We start from the raw sequence: 17,075 nt of genomic DNA, 5'->3' as shown, positions 1-17,075 counted from the left end.
TTTTGGCTGTGCTAGGTCTTCTTTGCTGTGTGGGATTTTCTCTGGTTGCAGTGAGTGGGGACTGCTCTCTAGTTACAGTGTGCAGGCTTCTCATTACAGTGGCTTCTCTTGTTTCAGAACTCAGGCTCTAGGCCTGCAGGCTTCAGTAGTTGTGGCTCCCAGGCTCTAGAGTCCAGACTCAATACTTGTGGTGCATGGGCTGAGTTGCTCTGCAGCATGTGGGATCTTTGTGGATCAGGGATCGAACCCGTGTCTCCTGCATTGGCAGGCGGATTCTTTACCACTGAGAGTCACTCAGTTGTATCTGACTCTTTGTGACCCCATAAACTATAGCTCGCTGGGCTCCTCTGTCCATGGAATTCTTCAGACAAGAATACTGGATTGGGTAGCCATTCCCTTCTCCAGGTGATCTTCCTGACCGAGGGATTGAACCAGGGTCTCCCGCGTTGTGGGTAGATTCTTTACCATCTGAGCCATCAGGGAAGCCTTCCCCTATTTCGTATACTCTTTCCTTGCTTTGATTTTCTTCCCCGATAGTTTAGTTGGTAAAGAATCTGCCTGCAATGCAGGAGACTCAGGTTTGATTCCTGGGTTGAGAAGATTCTATAGAGAAGGGATAGGCCACCCACTCCAGTATTCTTGGGCTTCTCCTGTGGCTCAGCTGGTAACGAATCTACCTATAATGCGGAGACCTGGGTTCAATCCCTAGGTTGGGAAGATCCCCTGGAGAGGGGAAAGGCTACGCACTCCACTATTCTGGCCTGGAGAATTCCATGGACTGTATAGTCCAGGGGTCCCAAAGAGTCGGTCGGACACAACTGAGTGACTTTGATTTCATGATACTTATTATCAGTATATATTTTGTCTGAATTATTGTTTTTCCCTGCTAGAAAATATGCTCTGCGTGGGGGTTTGGTTTCTGTTTTTCTGGTTTGTTTTGTTCTTTACTGTTTCGTTTAGTGTTGTACCTCTAGCATCAAGAATGTGCCCGGTGCCTACTACTGTGTACTTAGTGCTCAGTAAATATTTGGTAATGAATTAATATATATCCCAGTAGCTCTTTCATAACCCCTTGTTATAAATAAGACTGTTACTAGATTGCTTTGTGACTCTGGGCTAAATCTTTTAGCCTTGTTGGATCTCAGTTTCCTTTTATGTAACATGACAGAATTGAACTAGATAATCTCTGAGCTCCCTATTCAACTAGTTCTGACATTCTTTAAGACTGTATTTTCCTCCCAAATATCCAAATCCTAATGATAGCACTTCCTCTAGATCTGAGTTTCTCAGCAATGCCACCGTTGACATTTGGGACCAGGTAATTCTTTGTTCTGGAGCCTGTCCTGTAGGGTGTGCAATAGCATTGCTAGCCTCTCCCCGCTCAAGGCCAGTGGCACCTCCCCTGGTTGTGATATTTGTATTCTCATTGAAACGTTATAACAGTCCTATAAAATAGATAGTATACAAATGTTATATATAGATGGCAAGTCTGATGACTTTAATGTTTTTTTAAGACTTGAAAAAAACTTGAACTTTTTCTATCAGAAATTTTCCGTAGAGGTCCAGTATGTGCTGAGCAGAGCAGCTCGTCTTGAGGTAGGAACCTGCTGCTTCCACCTGCTTAATCTTCCCCCAACTTTTTTTTGGCTCCTGAGGCATCTTTGAGAAGCAAGATTTAAAAACCATTATTTTAGTGCAATTTCTTCATATTGCAATGAGAAAATTGAGGTCAAGAGAGGTTAAATGACTTTGTTTCAAGTTAGGGTAGAAAATATCACTGATGTTTCCAGACTAGAGGCCTAGTATTCTTCCCTTCGTGTGTGTGTGCTCACTTGCTTTAGTCGTGTCCGACTCTGCGACCCCGTGGACTGTCAGCTCCCAGCCTTCTTTGTCCATGGGATTCTCCAAGTAAGAATACTGGAGTGGGTTCCCATGCCCTCCTCCAGTGGGTCTTCACAGCCTAGGAATCAAACCAGTGTCTTCTGCATTGCAGGCCATATTCTTTACTGCTGAGCCACCAGGGAAGCCCCGTTCTTCTCTTTCAGCTCAGTTCAGTTCAGTCGCTCAGTCGTGTCCGACTCTCCGCGACCCCATGAATCACAGCACGCCAGGCCTCCCTGTCCATCACTAACTCCCAGAGTTCACTCAAACTCATGTCCACAGAGTCGGTGATGCCATCCAGCCATCTCATTCTCGGTCGTCCCCGTCTCCTCCCGCCCCCAACCCTTCCCAGCATCAGAGTCTTTTCCAGCAAGTCAACTCGTTGTATGAGGTGGCCAAAGTATTGGAGTTTCAGCTTTAGCATCAGTCCTTCCAATGAACACCCAGGATTGATCTCTTTAGTTTTCACCAAATCTAGGAATTCTCATTCAGTGTAAATGGAGGGAACGTTTTTGGATTTTGTTTGGAATTTTGTTTTTAATTTCAATTTTGTTTTTTTGTTTTAAGCTAGCTTGAATGTATTGTTTCTTTGGCTAAGCCAAGACATGTTTTTGATGGGAAATAATTTAATGACAGTGGAACACAAAGTCATACTGATGTGCGTTAATCCAATAGTCTAATCTGAGAAAGAGGATTTTTTGAAGGTCCTTTCATTTACCTAAAATCTTGGGTCAGTTTCACAGCTTTGTTGTTTCCACCAAAAGAATGCAGAGTGAAACAAATGGCACAATAAAGGGTATTGCTTATTCCTTATGACGTCCTTTCACCCACGATTGAGCAGTCATTAAAGTACTGCCATATTCACTCATATCTTGTAATTATTCTGTAGATCTACAGCTTAATTGTGATGGAAGCGGTCAGTATCTTATTCCTCACCATCTGCATGCATCTGGATTATTCTGAGGACAATGCATTTTCTGTGTTTGACTCTTAGATTACTCCTGCTTCTAAGATAAGTGTGCCAGACTTACTTCGTCCTAATGAGGACGACGAGCTTCAAGTACAGAAAGTGTCCACAGCTCAGTACAACGAAGTGGCGAATTTAGAGCCTGAGAATACGTTGGACCAACATTCCTTTTCTTTGCCTACATGTCGCATCAGTGAATCTGTGAAGAAATTAATGGAACTTGCCTATCAGACTTTACTAGAGGCAACAACCAGCAGTGATCAATGGTATGAGTTCTGATTTATCTGAAAATGGCAATGACTTGGTTAAATGTGTATCTGAACTAGACATTTATTAAGAAAATTAACTGGAATTCTTTGGGTTTTCTTATCCTATTAGTTAATATTTTTTTCCCTAAAGAATCAGTTTAGCACACAGATATGTTTGGTAATTAACTTTTACTTATACCAATATATAGTCTTACAGCAAAGTATGAGAAATAAAATCATATATGTGGATGGACAAATGGATTTGACATTAAAAATTTTTAATCACTTTTTAACGAAAAGCTCTTTAATTTTTTACTTTCAACTTTTTATTTGACTTGAATGGTATTACGTGAGAAAGCTCTTGTGAAGAACATAGAATGCTCCCTGGGAAATAATTAATCCTCAGATGTTAATTAGTATTGGTGGTGGTGGTCATAGTGATGGTTGTACCATCTGCTTCAGCATGCTCTGGCTCTTTAGCCTAACATTCATTTTACCTTTTGAAATCTAGGTCCTAATTAATTTATATTTTGAATACTAATTTTAAGCAGTAATAGTTTGTTGGGCAGCCAAAGGTAGAAGGAAAAGAATGAAATGCACCAAAGTTCTGATTTCTCCCTTTCCAGGAGATGTCTTCTAATCAACAAGATACCTAAACTCGATCCCACATACTTCCATACTGAATCTCTTTTTGTTGAGTAGGCTTCTTCCCCTACTCCTGAACCAGACTGAGGAGACGACGGTAGGCGGTAGCCCAAGTTGATCGTAGAGTGGGTTTTCCAAAGCCTCTTTAGTGTGAATCTGTGTATCATAGCTTTTTATTTCACATTCTCATAGGAAAACAGTTTCAGTCAGAGCTTGACTTAATCAAATTGCATCTTCTGAGGGGCTTCTGAAGTTTTAATCCCCACGTATAAACAAACCCCTTTATTCTGTTCCAGAAAGAACATGCATACTAAAATACTTCCATGAGTTCAATGAATCATTATATTCACAAGTCCATCCAGTTTTAAATATAAGGAGGAAGAAAAACGTAATACATATGAAGGGAATTATACACTCTTTTGGCAGAATAAGAGCTTCCCTTTGGCTCAGCTGGTAAAGAATCCACCTGCAATGCGAGAGATCTGGATTCGATCCCTGGGTTGGGAAGATCCCCTGGAGAAGGGAAAGGCTATCCACTCCAGTATTCTGGCCTGGAGAATTCCATGGACTGTATAGTCCATGGGGTCACAAGAGTCGGACTGAGTAACTTTCCTTTCACTTGGCAGAATAAATATAGGAGTGAATAGGGCTTCCTAGGTGGCCCAGTGGTAAAGAATCCACATACCGATGCACAAGACACAGGAGACTCAGGTTTGATCCCTGGGTCTAGAAGATCCCCTGGAGTAGGAAATGGCAACCCACTCCAGTATTTTTGCCTGGGAAATTCCCTGGACAGAGGAGCCTGGCAGACTACAGTCCATGGTGTAACAAAGAGTTGGACATGACTGAAAGACTGAGTATGCATGCAGGTTTTTTTTTACATGGCATTCACCTGAAATATACCTGAGCAGAAGTTAGGGGTGCAAGGCAATTTTTCATAAGATAGTACCAAACTATATATATGTGTGTGTGTGTGTGTGTGTGTGTATTTTTAAATTTACTTGTTTGGCTGCACCAGGTCTTAGTTGCAGCCTGTTGGGTCTTTAATTGCAGCATGCAAACTCTTAGTTTCGGACTGTGGGATCTGGTTCTCTGAACAGGGATCTTACCCACAACCCCTGAATTGGGAGTGCAGAGACTTAGCCGCTGAACCACAGGGAAGTCCCACCAAACAACAATTTTTGTATTCTGAATGTCTACAAACATCCTTCTCACCAAAAAATTAGTTTTAGTAGGACAAACAAAAACACAACTACAACAACCCACTTTCCTATTATCAAACTTCAAACAGCAACAATGCAACGAAAATAAAATGAAATAATTTAGTCAGGTATCATCGTCATCAAGTTTTAACAGTGTTTTGGGGTATAGTGAACCATGACTAATTTTTAATAATCATTGGTGGAATTCCTGTGACTTACTCAGGGTACATAGTTTTAGTTAGTCTTATGTAGAAGTAAGCTCCATGAGCCTTTTATTTGCTCTAAGAGCTTTTTAATAATAATCTTTAGGTGTTCTAAGACCAGACTTAAAGGGCAAGAAATCTTGAGGTTGGATTCTCTCCTAGAAATGTTGATTCATGTCCTTGCGTTGGGGTGAGAAGGAGAAAAGGTGGAGGCTAAAGGCAGACTGGCCCTGATAGCACCAGCGAGTGCCTTTATTGATGCCTTGCCCTTTGCAGAGTGCGCCAGTGAGCAGGTGACATTTGCTGAGGCTTAGCTCCATTTGTTACTGAAGGGATACTCGGGGTCCTGGCAGAACACAAATTGATAAATGGAAAAGAGGCTTTGGGTTGAACGTCACTGTTCTTAACACGGTGAATGGGCCCAGGTTTTCAGACCTGCAGTTCAGTTGGTAACTCCTAGCTGAGAATGCATTCCATCCAGAGGAATGGTGTTCTCAGCAGTGACCAAGGCAGCTGTAGTCCTAGCTGTAGACCTAGCTTAGTCTCTCCAGCTGTAGTCTTAGTGGGGGACTCTCACTTAAGGTGCACTGACTTTGAATTTTTTTCTCATTGCCTTTATATCCGTATGTGTCTCTCTTGAAACTGTGTTTTCTTTTTAGTGCTGTTCAACTTTTCTACTCAGTGAGGAATATCTTCCATTTGTTCCATGATGTTGTACCAACATATCACAAGTAAGTGCCATTGTGTATGATTTCTGTATAATATTGTAGGCTTAAAATGTTTCAGTTGGGTTAAAACAGTAACTTTATATTCCCACCTAAGATAGTTGGCTGATAAAATTCATGATACAGTGCAATAAACCATTTATAATACATGTTTAAAGAACATCAGTCATTTAATAATATGTTAATAAGGGTACTATAATCTGTAGTATAGTAGGTGAGACAGATTTGAAAACTCAAGAGAACTTTTACCCTATTACCGATGGTAGGTATTTTCAAAACTGTCCCACTTTACTTAGTTGCAAGGTCATCCATCGCTCCATATTGCTATCTAGTAAACACCCCGCATTTTTTCGTTGGCATTCATAGCTTTGCAGACTTAATACCAGGTGGCACTAGTGGTAAAGAACCTGCCTGCCAATTCAGGATACTTAAGAGATGCTGGTTTGATCCCTGGGTTGGGAAGATCGCCTGGAGGAGGGTATGGAAACTCACTCCAGTATTCTTGCCTGGAGAATCCCATAGACAGAGGAGCCTGGTGGGCTATGGTCCATAGGGTTGCAGAGAGTTGGACATAACTGAAGTTATTCCATCTTCCTCCACCTTTTCTCCTTCTCACCCCAACACGAGGACATGAATCATTTCTAGGAGAGACTGTTTGTGACAGCACACACACACAGCTGCTTTTCTTAGTGATCTTAGGCTGTATTTATCTCACATCTTGGATTTTTAAAGTTTCTTTTGATGTTAATCTGATAAGTTAATATTTAAGCCTCCAGGAGTTCTCTCTATCATCCAAATAAAGTGTTTTGGATGACTTTATAAATATTTTAAGTAACATGTCAGCAAAGCTATTCCTTAAGTCAAGAACTCTAGTTTCAAAGAAAAAGTCAGTTTAATGTTTATAGTGGTTTTTAGTTCAGATTTTTGAACAATTGAGATGTTTTTAAGTAGGCCCAGTTATTTTGTTCTAAAAGACCACTTATTTATTGTAAACTTATTTTATTTGTATTCTCTTTTCTGTGGCTTAAAATTTTATTTCACTTCCTACTTAATTAGGTAAAGGAAAAGAGAAAACATCTTCAGGTCAGTTAATAGCCATGTCCTTGGGGATTCAAAGACAGTTGGCTTAGGGCTTTTTGTGCTTATAGACATTTTTCACACTGGGGTGGAGTCAGATTTTCTGTTTCCCCTCTTTGTATGATCTGAGAACTTTATGCTAGACCAGTCATTTATGAACTTTAGTGTGTTTCAGAATCACCCAGGAAACTTTGGTAAAATACAGATTGCCAGATTTCATGCCCCAGATATCTGAATCAGTAGGACTGGAGTAATGTTGTTTGGTCGCTAAGTTATGTCCAACTCTTTGAGACCCCGTGGACTGCAGCATGCCAGGCTTCCTGGTCCTTCACTGTCTCCCAGAGTTTGTTCAAATTCATGTCCATTGAGTCAGTGATGCTGTCCAACCATCTCATCCTCTGCCACACCCTTCTCCTCCTGCCCTCAATCTTTCCCAGCATCAGGGTCTTTCCCAGTGAATCAGCTCTGCACATCAGGTGGCCAAAGTATTGGAACTTAAGCTTCAGCAGCAGGGTTGGGATAAAGCCTAGACTTTTTAACAGATTTCCAGGTGATGCTGCTATTTTCTTGCCAGGGGACCACACTTTGAGAACCACTGTTCTAGATTAGTGTTCTCAGCTTTGGCAGTATTTTAGACTCTTTCATGGACCTTTGAGAATATATATATTTGCTTAGGCCCTAATTCTAGAGATTTTGATGTATAGGTGTGATTTAAGACTCAGATCTCTCTGTTTTCTAAAGCCCTGTGATGATTCTGACATGTAGCCCAAAGTGAGGACAACTGTCTTAGGTTGTTAGTTTCCAACTTTGTATATTCTAGCCTGACATGGAATGAAAGTTTTAACTGAAAGCCAGGAAGTTTTAATTGAATGACTGCAAGTGGATTTGTAGCAGAGGTTTAAGACAAGCTCTCTTCCCAAGCTAGGTAGGTAGACTAATATGTGTGGACGAATTAAAACAGAGATTTTTAATCTTTTATGAAAATTTAAAATCACCTGGGGGGATTTTAAAACATATAAATGCCCTGATTTCACTCAGAGATTGCATTTTGTTTAGAGTGAAGTCTAAGCATCTATATATTTAAACTTTCTCAGATGACTCTAATCTGCAGCCAGCTTTGAAAACTAGTGAATTGGAAAATAGTTAAGTGCTTCATTGTAAAAATGAAATAGGAGTTTGGAGAAAGAGGAAGCAAACCTGTATTTCCACAGACTTATCAGTGTTAAATTTTAAGGGAATTATGTATAGCTATTCTAGGTTTCTAGTACAAAGAGTTGACACAGGTGAACATCCATTCCCTTGCTCTTTCTTGTTAATCACTGGGCTAGTTTTATCGGATAAGGTCTCATGCAGGCAGAACAAACTTACTGTGTGGGAGTGGGAGCGATGAGTTGACATCTTGTTACGTATAGCATTTATACAGTAGACAATGATTGATACCAAGAAAGTCATTAGAAGAGTCAAATTCAACAGGTGATTTCTTCCTTTTCCTTCACTTCCTCCTGACCTAGGGAGAACCTTCAAAAACTGCCACAGTTGGCTGCCATTCACCACAACAACTGTATGTATATTGCTCACCACTTGCTAACCCTCGGACATCAGTTCAGATTGCGTCTTGCCCCCATTCTGTGTGATGGCACTACTACTTTTGTGGACCTTGTACCTGGCTTCCGGCGACTTGGTAATGATGCCTCAAATGTAGGAAAGCATTTTGATAATGCAGCTTATCAGACTGGTATCTTTGTAATTTACAGATGAGACCTGTTTGAAATTAGATGGTGGTCCCTGAGCTATATTGGAAGAGAGAGGGCATTTAATTTGCAGGTGTTGCCAGTTATTTAGCTTTATGAAGTGAATGCAATCTTTTGAAAGCATTACTTTTTCACGACATGATTCTGTGGTACATTAGAGTTCCAAACTGCATTGCTGGTGTGTGGTGAATTCACCAAATTAGACTTATGTCAGTAGAGTGACATGCCCTAAGAGGTGGAGTGTGACAGTCCTGTTAGCATTGTTCGTAAGAATCACTAATGTCAGTGCTTATTCATTTGCAAAACCTCAAACCAGCTCCCTTCTATTCTACCTCCCTTAGCTTTCCTTCTGATTATTAAAAATCAAAAGAAATATGGGATATCAGTATGTTTACTATAATGATAGCCTAAGAAAAGCAGAGAATCTGTATCATTTACTTAGTTTTCAATTCCTGACTTTCCCCTGAGGTAATGTAGATATATCAGAAAAATAAGCAGTGGTTTCTACTGTATATGTAGTCTTTCTTATCTGATTCTGGATGGACTGTTGAAAAAAGCTCACTATTCTGAGGATGGGCTTAGAGGGACTGGCTGATGTATGAGAAGTGGTGTTTTTATTAATCGTAACCTTAGGGCCACCTTATGTTAACTAACAAGCAATTGTTTTCAAATGGGCAAATACAGATAACTTGGTTCCTTCTTGTCCTTCCTTTTCCACCCCGTGTGTAACTGAACAACGCTCAGCATTCTTTATTCTCTTTTCTCGTCATAGGGACAGAGTGTTTTCTGGCCCAGATGCGGGCACAGAAAGGAGAACTCCTGGAAAGATTATCAAGTGCTAGAAACTTTTCAAACATGGACGACGAGGACAATTATTCTGCAGCGAGTAAAGCCGTGCGGCAGGTGGGCTGTCGTTAGCTCTGCAGTCCATGCTCTTTCTTTCGCTGCTTCCTGCTTGTTTTTTAAGCAGCAAAGTGTACGTGGCAGGTAGCTCAGTTGATTCCCCACAACTCCCTGTGGCAATGTGGCCGCCTTTTCTAGTCACGTTGATGGCCTTTCCTTTCGTTTCCCCTGCCCCACCAAGTCAACAGGAAGCTGTCTTCCCATCAAGCCGGTAGTGCGCCTAGTTATCTAATAAGTCTGCCATCGCAAGTATTAGGTTAGCCAAAAAGTTCGTTTGGGTTTTCCCATAAGATGTTGCAAAGAACCCAAATGAGCTTTCTGACCAACCCAGTGTTTTAACCCATAAACTTTGAGAAGATTGAAATACTAGCTTTCATCTTTAAAAAAAAAACGCTTCTCTCTCCTGAGTGACTTACCTTTTTACTCCAGTTTTCCTGTCCACAGGGTAAGTATTTTTCATCAAGCAAGGATATCACTAGGGTGAAATATTCAAGAAACGTGTGTTCTGAATGCCTTTACATCACTTTTATATAACACCTCTTCTTCCACACACACAGAAATGGTAAATGTAAATCTAGGAAAATGTGAGTTGTAACAACCTCTGTTCCATGTAAAGATCTGTGTTTTTCTGACAGGTACTGCACCAGCTAAAGAGACTCGGAGTTGTGTGGCAGGATGTCCTGCCGGTGAACATATATTGCAAGGCTATGGGGACTCTACTCAACACAGCGGTTTCTGAGATCATTGGCAGGATCACTGCCCTGGAGGTAAGGGCCACTGGATGCCCCTCCAGACTTGAGCTGCAGTTGTTCTTCCAGATGATGTTGATGTCTCATTTTTAGTCAACACAGATGGTAGAAGAAGTTGTTCGTGTTTCATGTCTAAGTCATTATACTGTTATTTTCTCACTTTTGTCTTAATTCTGTTTTTCTGGAGTCTTGCTAATTTCTGTCCTTCATACCTATTGAAGAAAGTAGGATTATACAGCTTACGCCACCTGGGATCTGTGTAAATTATGAGTGAGGAGCCTGGAAATGGGGCAGTGCTCCCAAAATACAGAGTGTGAAGTTGTACACTTAATAAGTAAGTGGATCGAATAATTTAGATAACATGCAGCCTTATGCAGGTACCACTTTACCAGCACTCTGTTGACATTGGGACTATGTGTGTGATCCTGCGGGATAGTTGCCTGAACTCTGCGAGCTGATTCCTCTAAAGTATAGATTGGCTAAACCCCTGTAATAAGATTCCCTGATTTGTAGCATACTGCACCACTTTCTTCTGGAGAAATGGATTCTTTCATTCAGGCAAATGAAATTACTGACAATCTGTTGAAACCTATTGTGTGTCATTCTAGTTTTGGGAGTATTGTCAGAACTGATGAGATCAGTAAGATCTGCTAAATTGGTTGGAAAACATCTTGCTGCCACTGACCCCCTGAATAGCTTGCACCAAAGATCTGCTTTTTTCTTACCACTAAACTGGTCCAAATCTGTTCTGTCGTGTTCCCTTTGTGCAAAATCAGGACATCTCTACCGAAGACGGTGACAGATTGTATTCCTTGTGTAAAACAGTGGTGGATGAAGGACCTCAAGTATTTGCACCTCTGTCTGAAGAAAACAAGAATAAGAAATACCAAGAAGAGGTTCCAGTCTACGTGTCAAAATGGATGTCATTCAAAGAACTGATGATGATGCTACAAGCCAATTTGCAAGAAATTGGGGATCGGTGGGTAAAACCCTTCTGTAGGATTTATTTATGTCTTCACAACTATAAAAGAATATTAGTGCCATCGAAGGCAGTGCTTTTCTCTGTTTCTTAATGTTACTCAGGAAAGTTTCATATTGAGTGGCAGTAACTGGGGCCTTTGCATGCCCTGTCGTACTGTGGATCTCATGACCACTGTTCTTATTTGATAATGTAAGGACTTCTTGCTTCTATTATTTTTGTCTTGAGCATGTTGTTTTGTCATGCTCTACAGATAGATGATCTTGTACTACTTGCACTTACAAGAAGTACAACCTTCTGACACCTAGATGGAAATTCTTGCCCATTTTAACCAACAGTGGATGCATTTTGAGATCGATTTTGATATATTAATAGAGAAGTGACTTTTACCTGTAAGAATAGTCAGCATCAAACCATTGTTTGATTGAGCAGCAGTTTTCCTACAGGGATTCAGTACCACACACATAGAAAGGATTCATCTTTTCTTAAATACAGTGGATGTTGTTTTCTCTTAGCACCATCAGTTAACACTGCTATGCTCTGTAATTGCATGCTTTGTTGTATCTTGTTGAGTGTGTGAAGGTCATTGATACTGTGCAAAACAGGATAGATATAGGCTAGTTGCATATCCATGGATGCTTTAATTATTGTCTTGGTATATGATTAGCAAGCACACATAACCTTGCATAGAGAACGCACTGAATAGGCGTTAAGATCCATATCCATCTCTAAAACTACTTGTCTAGCTGATTCAGGGTGGTTTATTACAGATGCCCAAGTATATTAGACTAGCTATCCTCGATGTGTCTGAGTTGTTCCCAGCAAATACTATTCATTCTTAAACAAGGTAAATGAGATTTTTGCTTGAAAAAAACAAAATCACCTCAGAAGACCTCTAACTTAGTACAAACTTCAATTGATTCATCTGTTATTTACAAGTCCTTGGTGGGTTATGTCTTCAGATAAGACTCCAGAGGGCAGCAGATGAGAAATTTTGTTTCTGCTGTTAAAAGGGCCCTCTTGCAGCCCAAAAATGATGATTAATTCTTTGTTATGAGAACAGTTATAATACTGATATATCTAAGTTTCTTTTCTTCCGCCTAGGAAGATGTTTTTCCTCCCAGAGATTTCAGTAGATATAAGGATAAAAACTAATTGAGAAAATATTTTTTTACCAAAGTAACTATCTCCAGTTGTGTAGTTTAAACATTTGAAAATTAAAAACTATACCTATGAAGGAGTACAGTATATATAACATATTCACAGGTCTAAAGAAAAAAAGAGTAAAATAAATGTTTGCATACCTATTACCCAACTTAAGAAAAACATTATCATTACCTTTGAAGACTCTTATGTGCTGTTCCCCAAATGGTCCCCCCACCCCCAGAGCCAACTGTCTTGAATTTTGTGTTATCTCCTTGCTTTTCTTTATAGTTTTACCACATTCGTACATATCCCTAAATATGAATTTTAGACTTGCCTGTTTTTGAACTTCCTGTTAATGGAATCTTCTATAACTTGCTTCTTTTGATTAGAAAATTCATTCATGAAAGTATGTGTAGCTACAGTTCATATGCACTGCTGTATCATATTCTGATAACGGTCATAGTTTTTTTTAAAAAGAGTTATAATGAACATATTGCTTTCAGGTTTAAAACATAGTGATTTGATATTTTTGAGTTATGAAATGATCACCACAGTAATAGCAGTTACCATCCATCACCAAAGTTGTTACAAAGTTGATTGTATTCCTTATGGGTATGTTACATCCCTGTGACTTACTTATCTTATAGCTGCATATTTCATAGTTTATTTATTCTGTTGTTTCACATTTTCACCAGTATTTGGTATTATCAAACTTGAAATTTTTTCCTAGGCTAGTTGCTATGAAATGTTAGCTCATTGTCCTTTTAATTTATATTTCCCTAAATTCTAATGACATTGAGCATCTTTTTAGTGATCTTTTTTTTCTATTGTAAAATGCCTATTCATTTTTTTTTATATTGAAAAATTGTGCTTTTTTGTGGAAAAAGCATTTTGATGCATAATATTATTAAGTTACAGGTGCACAATGTGGTGATTCAGTTTTTAAAGGTTATACTCCCTTTATAGTTATTATTGGCTATATTCCCTGTGTTGTACGATATATCCTTGTAATTTATTTTATTGGTTTGTACCTCTTAGTCCCCTACCTCTAAATTCCCTCTCCCTACTGGTAACAATTAGTTTTTGTTCTTTCTGTCTGTGAGCTGTTCATATTTTTTACCCTTTATTCTACTGATTTTTTTGTGATTTTTATATGTATTATTTTGTGCCTATTCTTTGTCAGTTAAAATGTGCTGCACTTTTTAAAGTAGTTACAGGTCCCATTTCTCTATATAACCATGTAAGCATGTGGTCATAATTGTCAAGTTTAAATGGGCTTAGTGAGTATAGAATAAGGGAGAAGAGTTTTTATCTTTCTAAGTTGGTCTCTTCATCTGTCTATGCAGATACCAAAATGCAACCAAGAAGCAGAAGATGTTAAAGATACTGAGTGGTAGACTCATAAAGAAGGGGGAAAAATGCCAGAATTTGTTTTATTTCCATTTTAACACATTATTGAATCAGTGTCACTTATATAACAAACCAGCAGCCACAGGCAGTAGTTTCTGCAAAAATCCCCTGGTCAATAATGAGTTAAACAAATACATGTTTGGAATCAAGCAAGCAATTTAAAAACTTTGCTTATACTTAATAGAAAATAGAAATTGTGTTTTTTTATTTTGCAGGTGGGCAGATGGAAAAGGGCCTTTGGCAACTGCATTCTCTTCCAGTGAAGTAAAAGCTTTAATTCGTGCCTTGTTCCAGAACACAGAAAGAAGAGCAGCCACCCTTGCTAAGATTAAATAGCTCCATCTTCCTGAGAAAGCCATGTATTGACCAGGTGGATTCCTCTTGGCGTAATCACTCCTTTAAAGACTTCTTGGAATCACTGATACGTTGTGAAAGTTTGATTTCACCCAAGAACGCCTTACCTCCTGGCCTGTATGATAAGATAGCAAATGAAGTACCTCAAGTTGTTGACTTTTCAGCCACCCTCCCATGATAAGAAACTATGGTGACATTATTTCATGTTGCTCCCAGGGTCTGGGGACCATATCCATTGAAAATATAAGCCCTGGCCTTGGATCAAGGAATCCGGGACATTCCAAGAGTCAGGATAAAGAATTTGTGAGGGATGGGAGATTTATTTTGGAGGGCAAGGGAACTATATTTGGTCTCGTGGGAATTAAAGAGACTGCTTTTAATATTTCTTTCCAATAAATAATGATTTTCAGAGTTGTGGGTGAGTGTCTTTAATAATATGGGGGCTTAACAAAGGAGGCTATCAAGTTTTCCTATCTTTTGTGCCATTCTTTTTATTGACATTTATGATCCTCACAGAGGACTCACTGACTTATCTTCTTTCTTCATGATATTCTCTGATGATTTCTCAACATTCTTAGGACCACTAAGACTTTCTTTTAGTATAAATTTTTGGCACTTTTTGCTGTTTCAACTAAATGCTTTTTTTTTTCTGACCTTGCACACAGCTTGTAGGATCTTAGTTCCCTGATCAGGGATTGAACCCAGGCCCTAGGCAGTGAAAGTGCAGAGTCCTAACCTGTGGACTGCCAGGGAATTCCCAGACTAAATTCTATTTTTTTTAATTGGATTTTCTTTTCTTTTTTTTGTCTTCTCAAATTCCACTGTTTCTGTACCTATCAGATGGCAAAGGTTTTAAATTGCCAGTGTGCCTTCGGTATGTACGTGCTGTGAGGCGCTAACTCTGGGTTCTACAGCCTAATCCTTTGTTGGGTGAACGTGGTTAATCCTACAGTTCAACTTTCTGTGTTTGTAACTCTGCAGCCATTGGAGGTTATATTAGATTGAAGTTATTCTCTGTAGAACTCTGGATTGTATCTCTTCATGCAGAACCATGATTTCCTCTTGTGAAAAGAGGGAGAAGAGTGTCACCTGTGTGCACCTCGGAGAAAGTGTTGTCTGGAGGAAGATTTCAGTGTAGTGGTCTGCTTCCTTAGGCTTCAGCCCCCAGTCTCTGGCATGCACAGAATAAACTGCCTTCAATTATTCCAGCTTCGCCTTGTTCTTAGTTTGGGCTCAGCTGCTAGACATTCTGTTTGCTTAGTTTTCCTTTTACCTATTTAGAGGTCATAGAAGAATGAATTAGAAAGAAGGCTGGTGTTTTTTTATCAGAGAACTCAGCTGTGGTTAGTGACAACTATCTATTTATACTCAACATACCCTGTTAGGACAACGCACAGAGAAAAGATGCCTGAACCAACTTTAGTTTTTTGAGAACAAAGAAGTTGTCTTCCTTGAGAGAGGGGGAGGGGACCGTTTTCACAGATGAAGAAAATAACTGTTTTTGAAAATCCACACAATTTGAGGTAGCATTCTTCTTTTTCAGCAACGGAGAGAATGGGGAGCTGAGGACAGAAGTGAAATACATGAATTACAGGACTGTTAACACACAATAGCAGATTTCTTTTGTTCATGGAAGCTATTCCTGTTGCTTGACAGGTGTAGCAATTGAGGGGTGGGATCTCTTATAACTGAATAGCATGCTCCTCATCCCTTCCCTCCCCCCAATAGCACAAAAAACTGCATCACAATTCTTCTGAGGCTGGGTAGGCTCCATCCCTCAGCATTTGTTCGTCTAATGAATACCCTGTATATTATAGCACACAGAGCAGGCAGACTCCAATTGCCAAGGCAATGAACAACCAGCGTTTAAGTGAATATTCATTCTGGTCAGAGATGAGCCATCTGACTGAGCAACATGGGAGTAGGGTCTTGCAGCTCTTACTGAGACCTTGAGGTAACTATTCTGATCGGGAACCTAGGATGGACTGGGAGGGGAACCTTCTTCCTCTAGAAAGAGTGTGGATTATGGGAGTAAGGGGATTTTTTTTTTGATGTGTACCACTTTCAAAGTCTTTATTGAACTTGTTACAGTGTTGAACTTCTGTTTTATGTTTTGGGGTTTTTTTTGGCCAGGAGGCATGTGGGATCTTAGTTCCCCTACCAGGAACCAAACCTGCACGCCCTGCATTGAAAGGGAAAGTCTTAACCACTGGACTGCCAGGGAAGTCCCGAGGGTAAAGGAACTTTAAGAGGCTTGACTCTTGTATCTGTCGGTCAACAAGAAGAAGCCTCTTCCCAGATTACACCCAGAACTATACCAATGACAGGGAAATGAAATTCCAGAAAGGGTTTCCAAGGTTTGAGTAAAATGGGAAGTTTTCGTTAAAAAGGCAACCCCCCGAGGTAATTTGATAGTGGTTCTGTTGCAGTGTGGATTCTGAATCGTTAGTGACCCATGCATGGTCACTTTTGCACTGGATTCTCTCTGAAATGGGGATCCTCCAGATGGCACTCTCTGCTCAGGCCTAGGAGCAGCACAAGGCAGCTAGGCCTGGTCCGTGGGAACCGAGGCCAAGGAGCTTGTCCATTTCACCCTGTGCTTACTTTCTGGCCTTGGTCAGCGCAGCAAGGTGGTCCAGACTCTACATGCATCTGTATTATGAATGGTGACATACCACTGAACAATCACTTGTAAATAGATCAAGTGGTATTTTCTTTGATTAATAACATTGTTAAAAAAAGATGTGGGCTTTCCTAGTGGCTCAGTGGTAAAGAATCTGCCTGCAACACAGGAGACGCAGGCTTGATCTGTGGGTCAGGAAGATTCCCTGGAGG

At 40.0% G+C, this 17,075-nt stretch overlaps 1 protein-coding gene across 1 annotated transcript in view; it reads left to right on the top strand.

The window, feature by feature from the left end:
• ZW10 (zw10 kinetochore protein) overlaps positions 1-14,654 on the top strand; it is a 35,938-nt gene extending 21,284 nt beyond the window's left edge. The window contains exons 10-16 of the mRNA XM_055423046.2: positions 2,876-3,114; positions 5,806-5,877; positions 8,460-8,629; positions 9,472-9,602; positions 10,238-10,369; positions 11,128-11,330; positions 14,102-14,654. Of these exons, the coding sequence (XP_055279021.2) occupies positions 2,876-3,114; positions 5,806-5,877; positions 8,460-8,629; positions 9,472-9,602; positions 10,238-10,369; positions 11,128-11,330; positions 14,102-14,222 (1,068 nt within the window). The 3' untranslated portion in view covers positions 14,223-14,654. The remainder of the gene's footprint in view (positions 1-2,875; positions 3,115-5,805; positions 5,878-8,459; positions 8,630-9,471; positions 9,603-10,237; positions 10,370-11,127; positions 11,331-14,101) is intronic.
• The last annotated feature ends 2,421 nt before the right edge of the window (positions 14,655-17,075 follow it).

The sequence above is a fragment of the Moschus berezovskii genome, chromosome 14 (genome assembly GCF_049115385.1).
Source record: "Moschus berezovskii isolate FMDL1 chromosome 14, NW_MosBer_1.0, whole genome shotgun sequence".
Taxonomy (NCBI): Eukaryota; Metazoa; Chordata; class Mammalia; order Artiodactyla; family Moschidae; genus Moschus; species Moschus berezovskii.
This window is presented reverse-complemented; position numbering and strand designations above follow the sequence as displayed.